This window comes from Acomys minous, assembly GCF_964271855.1.
Source record: "Acomys minous genome assembly, chromosome: 16".
NCBI lineage: Eukaryota > Metazoa > Chordata > Mammalia > Rodentia > Muridae > Acomys > Acomys minous.
This window is the reverse complement of record NC_140498.1, coordinates 97,080,685-97,090,862: the sequence shown is the minus strand read 5'-3', so window position 1 is coordinate 97,090,862 and position 10,178 is coordinate 97,080,685. Positions and strand designations below refer to the sequence as shown.

At 49.1% G+C, this 10,178-nt stretch overlaps 1 protein-coding gene across 1 annotated transcript in view; it reads left to right on the top strand.

The window, feature by feature from the left end:
- PITPNB (phosphatidylinositol transfer protein beta) overlaps nt 1–9,934 on the top strand; it is a 49,363-nt gene extending 39,429 nt beyond the window's left edge. The window contains exons 9-11 of the mRNA XM_084763240.1: nt 2,201–2,311; nt 4,547–4,669; nt 8,011–9,934. Coding sequence (XP_084619366.1) covers nt 2,201–2,311; nt 4,547–4,669; nt 8,011–8,061 — 285 coding nt within the window. The 3' untranslated portion in view covers nt 8,062–9,934. The remainder of the gene's footprint in view (nt 1–2,200; nt 2,312–4,546; nt 4,670–8,010) is intronic.
- Nucleotides 9,935–10,178: the final 244 nt, after the last annotated feature.

The window sequence follows — 10,178 nt, the reverse complement described above, 5'->3', positions numbered from 1 at the left end:
AATAATTTTTTTCTTTTTTCTTTTAAACATTTTTTATTTTTTTTATTTAATTTATTTATTTATTCAGATTACATCTCAATTGTTATCCTATCACTTGTAGCCACCCGTTCCTCCGTCCCTTCCACTTTCACCCTATTCCCCTCTGCTAGGTCTGTGACTGAAGGGGACCTCCTCCCCCACCATATGGTCATAGGCTATCAAGTCTCATCTTGGTAGCCTGCTTATTCTTTCTCTGAGTGCCACCAGGCCTCCCCACCAAGGGGTGGTGGTCACATATGGAGCACCAGAGTTCATGTCAGAGTCAGTCCCCGCTTTCTACACAACTGTGGAGAATGTCCCGTCCATGTGCTAGAGCAGAGTAGGGGTTCGATGTTTACTGCTTGTATTGTCCTTGGTTGGTGCAGTAGTTTGAGCAGACCCCCCTAAAATAATTTCTTATAGCCCAGTGCAAATTCTACAAGTTGCTGTGTTAACTGGCTTAAGCAGTTTACCAGCATTGCTGGGAGCATGTGGGAAATAGCCTGGCCCAGGTGAGTGGCTGTGCTGTGTGCTTGGCACCAGCCTGTGGAGGGCGCCCGTACATGCTGCCTTTGCCCCTCCTCTAGTTAGGACTGGGCTCCCCTTGCTTTTGGGAGACTTCTGAAGGGCTGGGTCTCCCAGCTAAGTAAGGTTCTGTGGAGAACAAGGTTTATGGGGCTCTTAGGGTCAGAATGAAGTTGTTTTCTGCTTGTAGTTACACTTTGTCCCAGATGGAAGGTGCTTAGGGCTGTCAGAGCTGGAGGGGCGAGGGGGCCGAGCTATAGACGCACTCTAGCCTGAGTGCTGTGTGGACAGGAGCTTCACAAGCCATTGAATGTAAAGGGCACATCTGGGTTAACGTCTGTAGCGTTGGAGCTGAGCTTGCTCAGCCCCGGGCCACCTCAGTGGAACATGGAGTGATTAATAGTGTAGCCCTTCTCGACCCACACAGAGGAGTGAGGTCAGGGCCAGTAAGGGTTCTGCACAGTAGGAGCCACACTGTCCTCGTGCTCACTGAGGAACTGGGCCTTCCGAGAAGCTGGCTGGCCTCATCCATGCCAGGTGCCCAGCCTAGAGCTGGGTCTGCAGTCAGGGAGAGGGAGGCGTTGTCACTCTAGCTGACCTGGTAGAAATGGAGATAGATGTTGACTCAGATTGTTGACACGCTGGATTCACAGCGTACTAAGAGAAGGAGAAAGTGCCTGTCAGAGGGGGACTCGTCTTCCAGAAGGAGAGTCCACACAGCTCTGTCGGTTTGTCTCCACCTTACAGGATGCGGCTGAAGCCAGACGACGATGGGTCCGCAGTGGGCGTGCACATAGCCGTGGCCCCCTATTTAAACTCCATCTCATTGTAGGACTCCAAAGGTGGACTTGGGGGTTTGCTGCCTGTCTTTGTCCCTCTTCCCAGTGTGACCACAATGAGTAAACCTCCTTTTTCTGCTTGTTGAAGACAGGTGACCAGACTTGACTTGACATAGCTTGTGACCCCGTGTCTGATAGCATCGGTGTGTGCTGCAGAGCACTGCAGATGATTGGCTCCCCCCAAGGGCAGCAATGTTGTTTTGTCATTGAAAGCACACATGTGTTCTCTGAGCCAATTTTGTGTGCCTGACAACACATAACACAGGGAAATGTATAAGTGGTGCCAATGAGTGTGTGTTAACCGTCGGGAAGCCCAGCTGGGGCTCTCGCATTTCAGTGGGGGTGCAGCTGAGTTCCCCAACATGCAGTTACATGTTGCTCACAACATCCTCATTTTCCATCTGCATCATTTGAGTGGATACCCACATCTGATACTCGGGAAATGGAAGCTGTATGCACAGGCCACCCTGTTGGCAGTGTGCATGAGCATCATGAGCTGTGCTGCTCCACCGGAAAATACCTGAAGATACAGAAGATGGTGGAGCTCGAGAGCAGATGCAGGCTGGGAGTTAGAGAACGTAGCTTACCTTGGGCTCGCTGCCTGAGAACTCCAGTGGCCCCAGCTAGCCTCACAGCTGGAAAGCATCTCGTCGGTGTGTGGCGGGAGAGGAGTGCTGTTCTTCTGTTCAAATGATTCCCAGTTTTTTAATTAAACACATGAAGCTGGCTTTCCTTGTGTGTCCATGGTGTTGTGATAGAGCAGTCAGTTGTGGTCAGAGCCTAAACACTGAAGTCCAAATGTTTCCATCCCCATCTAGAAGGAGCTGGCGGACAGCCCTGACTGTGCTAAGATGTGTGCCTACAAGCTGGTGACCATCAAGTTCAAGTGGTGGGGGCTGCAGAGCAAAGTGGAGAACTTCATTCAGAAGGTGAGTGTGCTCAAGGGCGGCACTTCATGAGCGAGGAGAGAGTTGAGAGAAGATGGCTGCCAGAAGACGGGCATAGACTACATTTTCTCCTTTATGATGTGGAACTCACCATTCTCACATGTCTCTATGAGCCTTTGAAAACATAAACGCACATATGAAAGATTTTATTTGAGTTTTTCTTTCTTTCTTTCTTTCTTTCTCTCTCTCTCTTTCTTTCTTTCTTTCTTTTTTTTTTTTAAGATTTCATCTTCTGAGTATGAGTGTTTTTCCTGCATGTATATCTGTGCACCAGGTGCACGTGGGAGCCAAGGACTGGAGTTACACAAACACTTGAGAGCCGTCGCATGACTGCTGTGAACTAAACCTCGGTCCTCCTGAAGAGCAGCCCGTGCTCTTCACCTCGCTGAGCCATCTCTCCAGCCCTTAGGGACTTTCGTAGGAGAAACATGGGGCTTTTTCTTGTTCAGTGAGTTTTCCTATGGCTTTTCCAGCTCATGTACAAAGCCCGTCCCTATGGAGACGTGGTGCTGACCACTTCCCTCTGGCACTCATGTTGTCTGTCGGGAGTGTCTTCTGTGGAGGTCTTGCCAGGAGTAGGTAGACCCTGAGCAGGAGACCTGATCCAAGGGTCCCAGGCCTGGTTCCTTCTTAAAGAATGAAGACAACGTAAACAGTTAGATTCGCAGAGGTCAACGCAGGGAGATGTGCCAGTGCCCCATGTTCACCCTGTCCATAGGACTTTCACTCCCGTCATCGTTACAGAGACGTCTCTAGGGGCTGGAGAGGCAACTCAGTTGTTAAGAGCACTGGCTACCTTTCCCGAGAACCCGGGTTTGATTCCTAGCATCCATGTGATGGCTTACAACCATTTGTAACACCAGATGCAGGGATCCACACCCTTTCCTGGCCTCCACGGGTACTGCCAGCGAGAGGGCCACAGACATGTATGCGTACGCTTAAAAAGAAATTTTAGGGGATAGAAAAGACGTCCCTGTTCCCCACTGGATTGCCACGGCGCTGTTGCAAATCAGACACCTCCCTGCTTTTAAACTACTGAAACCCTTGGCCCATGAGCGAGCTCTGTAAACTCACCACTGCCCATGAGTGCACCCCATAAACTCCTTACCGCTGCCCATGAGTAAGCTCTCCTCTTGTTGTCATAGTCGGTAGATTGACAGCCTCGTGTAGATAAAGAAGAGTCACGTGTGTAAACATGAAGTTGAAAATTGTCCCCAAAGTGTTGCATGTACTTTGCTCTCTTTTTGGGAGAGTTGGGTATTTAAAGCCAGTGTGTCTGTACAATGCGTATGTGCAGTAACATAGAACACAGAAGAATCACTGCACAGTACCTAATGCTTTTATGGTTGTATCTCTAAGCACTGGCTGCTTTCCTCAAGTTCAGGGTGTCTTTTGATACAGAGGTAGAGACTACAGGGGTGTAGTCTTATTGTAGAGGAATCTCGTTGACCTTTAACCTTTAGCATTGAGAACAGTGTCAGTATATGGAGCCCAGCAGGAGCATGTGGGGTCCAGTCACGCGTGCCGTGTGCTTATGGCTTTTGTCAGACCACTAATCTTTTTGCCAGCAAAGATTCGTTTTCATGGGGAATTTTGAAAATAACTTTAAATTCTGTTTATTTCTTGTGTGTGATATATCCACTCCCTGGTTGGTGTGGGGAGCCCATGTCTGTCTTTGGGAGTTGGCTCTGTTCATCAGCACACAGATCCAGAGGCTGAGCTAAAGGTCATCATCACCGGAGGCCAGTGTTGTGACCTGCTGAGCTGTCTGTCTGTCCTCTCTGTGTATAAAGTGATAAGACGGTGGAGTTAGGCTTCTGTTGATGTAAAGATGGTAACCTTAGCTGGGTGTGGTAGCACACACCTTCAATGCCAGCACTCGGGAGGCAGAGGCAGGTGGGTCCCTGGACTAGGAACAAGTTCCAGGGATTCACAGAGAAACCTTGTCTTGAAAAACAAACAAAATTTTTTAAAATATACTTTTGATTTTTTTGAGACAAAGTCTCTCTACATAGCTCTGGCTGTTCCAGAGCTCACTATATAGACCAGGCTGGCCTTGCTGGGGTCAAAGGAATATGTTATCGCACTTGGCCCAGTTTCTGCTTTTGTGGAAAGTGGTGTTCTCAAACTAAGTACATGCTCATTTTATGGGCCGCTTGGGACATATAAAGTTAATGTGTCACTAATTGTATGTTTTTTGCAACTTTGTTTTAAAAGCAAGAAAAACGGATATTTACAAACTTACATCGCCAGCTCTTTTGTTGGATCGACAAGTGGATTGACCTGACGATGGAAGACATTAGGAGAATGGAAGACGAGACTCAGAAAGAGCTAGAAACAGTAAGCCCTGTTGCGGCAGCCCTGTTTCCTGTTTCTAGATGTGCACATGCTTAGCCAGTGCTTGGAGGTGGGCGGGGCCATGCTCGTTGTTATTGAACGCTAACACCGGCCACCCTCACCACCCTCTTGAAGGCAGCTGGGGCTCCATTAGCCTGGAGCGTGTCCTTATAAAAATGTCCAGGTGCTTTGTGCCATACCTCAGGCATCAGTCTTTAGCTCAGCTGTGTGCTGAGTCCTCTCCTGTCCCTAGCAGTGAGCTCCTCTTCCTTGGTAAATTCCAGTGGGACTTGGCAGGGGGCCAGGGTATAGTTGTGCGTCTCCACCCCTCACCCCCACCCCACCCCCACCCCCGGCCGTTCTTGTTTGCAATTGGCAGTTTATTCTCAAAGTGGGGGAGTGAATCCATGGCATGACCAGGACCCTCAGGGCTTATAAACAGTCATCCTGAGTCCTGCCAACAGGGCCTGGCTCTGCAAGCCCTGCAGGTGTGGTATCTGATGGCCTGTGTGAGACTAGAGCCCCATGTGGTCATGGGGAGTGGCAGGAAGTCAGGCTCTGGCATAGAAGGAATGCTGTCTCTGCTGTGGCGCAGTGCAGAATTTGTGTCTGCAGTTGGTTACTTGGGTGATTGGAGCAGACCTGGTTCTAATTAGCTCCATCCAGGTCTTCAGCAGGGAGCGTAGTGTGCACTCTCTGTAGGGCAGTGGAATACGTTAGCCTGCCTTATAGTTGAGGTACACTATAGACTCAACTCTGAATGGCTTTTGCTCCAGATGACTTTAGCTTCGCTGAGTTTGGAATGTACTTTCATTCGGAGACAGTGTTAAAGCCGCTCTCTCTGACAGAGGCTCAGACTCGAGGTAGGACAGTGGCATGATGGGATGGCAGGGGTGAAATGTCTCCCTCTGCTCTCAGCAGCTGTGGGGGTGTAAGCAGGCAAGCACAGGTCTTCCTTCCCACACCTCCCCACACGAGCGCTGCCCTGCCCTCCTTCCTGAGCACTCGCCTGTTCTGCCATCAGCTCTGCAACAGCTGCTTATGCTGCAGCACAGCTAGCTGCCTGCGGCCAGTGTCTCCCAGAACTTGGGGGGGCAGAAACCCTGACCTCCTTGGAAAGAACCTTTGCCCTAGGTGTCAGTGGCGGAAGACTAGTGAGTGGTGACCAGGTGATGAGCTCGGCCTCTACGCCCTGATGCCCTGGGCGGAGGGGCCGGGGTCTTCTGAAACCCTCAGCTGCTGCTGTCTGGACACAGCACAAGAGCCCCTGGCCTGGAGGGGTTGACTCTTGCTTCCCTGCAGCAGTAGACAAGAAGGTCGGCCATTTGGAAGGAGCACTGAAGGAAATCCTTACGAACTGCTGTACTCTGCTGGGGTCGCGGCGGTGCAGGGCTCAGCATACCGTCCTCACATCAGCTCCTCCTTGTGAGGTCTCGGGGTGTTTGATTCCTGCTGATGCTAATGGAGCCAGTGATTGGGTTGGGCAGCAAGAGTCTGTGGCTTATAGCACCAGGCCAGAAGCACCTTCCCCTGAAGAGGCTGCAGTTCTGCGGGAATTTCTCCTCAGTCTAGTCAAGGAATTTCATACACTGGAATGTTCTTAATTTACAGATATTTTAGGAATTGACTTTATTTTTCTCAAATGTCTTTTAGACTTGAGAATGTTTAGCGCCTTGAGCTGGGCATAGAAAGGTTGTGCACATACGTGCATGTGCGTGTTTGCGTGTGTGTGGCCTACAGCTTGCAGAGCTGTGTGGGTTAGCCAGCAGGGAGACAAGGACTAAGCAGACCTTTGGCTGGAGGGGCCACGCTGTTTAGATACAGTGAGTGTTGTTTGTTTTCTGTGTGTTGCTGGTTTTCTCCTTTGAGGTTTGTTTTTGTTTTTTGTTTTTTCTCTGTAGCTGTTAGAAATGCCTAATCTTCTGCTGGTTCTTTTTGCCTCGTGCTGTTTCTCTGTGTCTCTTCCTTTGATAGTTTCTCTTAGTACCTTCACAGCACCTCACAGCTTCCTGTCCGATCCAGAGACAGTGAGAGGTGGACCAGCCCCCCACACCCCACACCCACACCCCACACCCCAAGCATTTTTTTCAAAGTATATTGACACTTCCCTTGCAAATGTATCCCTGATAATTGGCTGCCAGACTGGATGCCTTTGCTGAGGTGCAAGTGCAGTTATCTTTCCGGGCTGTTGAAGGAAATCCTACCACAAGTTTGTTGAAGTCGGGACCAATTGAAGGCCTCAGAACTCCTTCCTTTGGGGATACATGAGAAGCAGGAAGTCTCTACATAAATGTTGCTAGACATTTTTTCTCCACTTGCTTACTAACCCCTATGCAGAATCATTTTAGCAGCTCATGATTTTATTTTACATTTAGATGCGTAAGAAGGGTTCCGTCCGAGGCACGTCGGCTGCTGATGCCTAGATGAGTCCCCTGTAGGTCAGAGACATATCAAACTGTGTAAGTGAAGACCTGGGTAAAGAAGGCGGAAAAGCCTTTGCTGATGGGGAGTTAGCTGCTGAGCACAGGCTCTTACAGTGTTGGCGGGATTCCAATGAGAACTCACGGAATAGATGTTGGTTGCAGAAACTGAGCATGCGCATTTCACTGGACCGCTCTGTGGGCCGGGTTGAATGTAACAGTCTCCGTCCCACTGTCAGTGTAGTTGTTTATTTACTGACACTGTCCTGGAAGCTGGCTGACCTTTTGAAAGCCAGCCAGTTAGTGGGCCTGCTTCTCAGCGGAGCCGTGTATCGTTCACAAGGACATCCAGGATCCCGCCACACCATCAGGCCTACCGCTGTAGTTGACTGTGTAAGCCTAACGTTTTTCTGTGGTGTTCCCTGTCACAGCCTATGTGCCCTTGTGACATTTCCATAGATGGAGCAGAGAGCGAGCACCCAGGGCCGCCCCACAGGCCTAGGCAGAGAGTAAGAGCAGTGGTGCCCTGCTGTCCCGTGCAGAGATGTCCATGGGAGAGTGTGCCCACACGCTCCTGGGCCTCCCTGCTGCTCCCTTGATGGAGCTGCCTTCCCCTGAGAGTCCCCCAAAGTGCCCTAGAGTTCCGGTTCTTGTTTCTTTTTTTTTTTTTTAAATAAGTGTTTTCCAGTTATTGTCACTTTGATTGAGTACTAACTTTCTATGATTTGTTCCTGCTTTAGATTTACTTTTCCCTGTGATGAAACAAAATATTTTGCTTTTAGCATGGCCAGAATCTTTCTAAACAGAACAAAGTTTTAGGGTACAGTAGCTGGGGAACATTTTCTACGGAAGTGTTTGAGTGCTGAGTGCCTCAGGAGAGATGTGGCACACTGACTTGCTGTGCACTTCTTTACTTTCTTACAGCTACGGAGTCAAGGCCAAGTGAGAGGAACAAGTGCAGCCAGTGACGAGTGAAGATGTGACCAGTGTCTCTCAGTGTTGACGTTTCCAGCGTGTGCCTGTGATGACTCACACGCATGTACACACACACACACATTCGCACACACATACATAGATACAAGTGTGTGCATTTGTGTGTGTGTGTCTGTAGCTATATGTAAAGCACATATGGCTACAGGCCTAGATACACACGTGAGTGTATATATGTACATGCAAACATAGATGGGATCAGTACAATTTCTCCAAAGTACTGCACCTATACTCAGCAAAAATACTAAAGAAAATATTTTCAATATATATACCTGGAACAGATTTTAAGAATCATCAACATGATGCCCTTGATGGACAAATGGACTGCCATGTGTGCCACGTGTGCCATGTGGTGCTAGCTGGCGTGCGTCACGAAGGCCAGGTGCGGACCAGTGTGCAGCCTTTGGTTATGTTTCTGTTTCTCAAGTCACCACACACACACTTACTTCATCCCATCAGCAACTGACTCTCCTACAGAATGATTCCTTCAAATTCTAGATACACCAGTGAACCTGGAATGTAAACTCTGGATGTATTTATAACTATTTATTTCTGAATGGCCACTGTCATCCAGCCAAATCCACAATATCTGTCAAGGAGTAAAATTAAAGCTCTTTACTGGTTGCCCGAGGGTTGGGGAAATCCTTTTTTAAAATTGCCACTTTTTATTGGATTTTTGTATTTTGAATTTCAAGTATTTTTCTACATCAAATCTAGCAAAAAACAGTGATGACGGTTTGTGATTTATAGTAAACACTAGACAATATTCAGACTCTGGTTAAGCAGACAAGGCTATCGATAAAGGAATTAACCTCAACGGTATTGCAGGTTGCGCAGAGCACTTGTGTGGAGTTTTGTTTCTGAGATGACTTTGTGGAGACTATGCAGAGGGTCTGTGCTGCTGTCTGCTCACAGGGCTGGAGAGCGGTCACATGGAGCTCTGCTCCTGTTGCAGGCCAAGCCAGGGCAAGTGTTGACGGTGAGCTGGGAACAGTTGGCTATGGCACAGGGCTGTCACCATCCTGAAGCCCAGCAAGACCCTGAGCGTCGCTGCCAACACTGCTTCCTCCGCCACTGCCGCCCTCCTCCTCCTCTTTCTTCCTTTTTTTTTTTTTTTTAAAAAGAAGGAACAATAGCTAGGTAAGATTTTTTTATTTTATGTTTTATCAGAGTTCTGTCTGATGCTGTTTTCCTCTTGTCAGTCCTGGAAGCCTGACTAGAATCACACTGTTGAACCCTTCAGGTCGCACACTGTCCTTCAACCTCCATCCGCCCAGAACGCCCCACCCCACAGTCAGTCAGCGCCCATCAGTAGCCCCCCTGCTGGCAGCCAGCGCCCATCAGTAGCCCCCCTGCTGGCAGTCAGCGCCCATCAGTAGCCCCCCTGCTGGCAGTCTCCCTCCAGGCCCCTCCTCCCGTGCCCTGTGTCCCCGGGAGCCATGGCAGAGATCCCTACCGCACTGCAATGTCCTGTTCTCCTCAGCAACAAACCCTGGGCTCCATGTGTCCTCTCAGTCAAGATAAAGGCTGCTGTCTAGTTTCTGGGCACTGCTAGGAGACGGGTTTGGTCACATTGGTGGAAAAGTCTTCACTAGACGGGCTGTTGCCAACCCTGGGCACTGGAGAGCCCAGTCTCTCCCCATTGGAACGAACTCACGGACAGCTGTGGTCGCATGGGGAGCTGGGGCACACAGGGAAATGAGACCCCGTGTGGACTCTTAATGTTTTTCTATCAACTGTGGAGACTGAGGGGATGTGTGGGGCGTGTAAAATACCCAGTTTACTTGGCAGTCTCTTGTGTAAATTACAGTAAAACAAAGTAAGTGAAATTGAAGCAAAAATAAATTTGATCACAAAATGCCACGTGTGTGCTTGAATGGTTGTTTCCCCGGTGTCACTGTGCTTGAAACAGTACAGAACACTTCTCTGGTGATTTTCAGCAGCCATGCTCTGTAAAAAAGAAGAAAGGGTCCAGGTGAGATGGGCCTGCACCAGTCAGGTCGTGACATGTGGCTTCTGAGGCTGTTTCTTGTCCTTACTGGGAGTTCAGTAGTAAACTGAGGAACCTCCGTTTGTAAAAATTACTGGTAAAGGAAAAGATA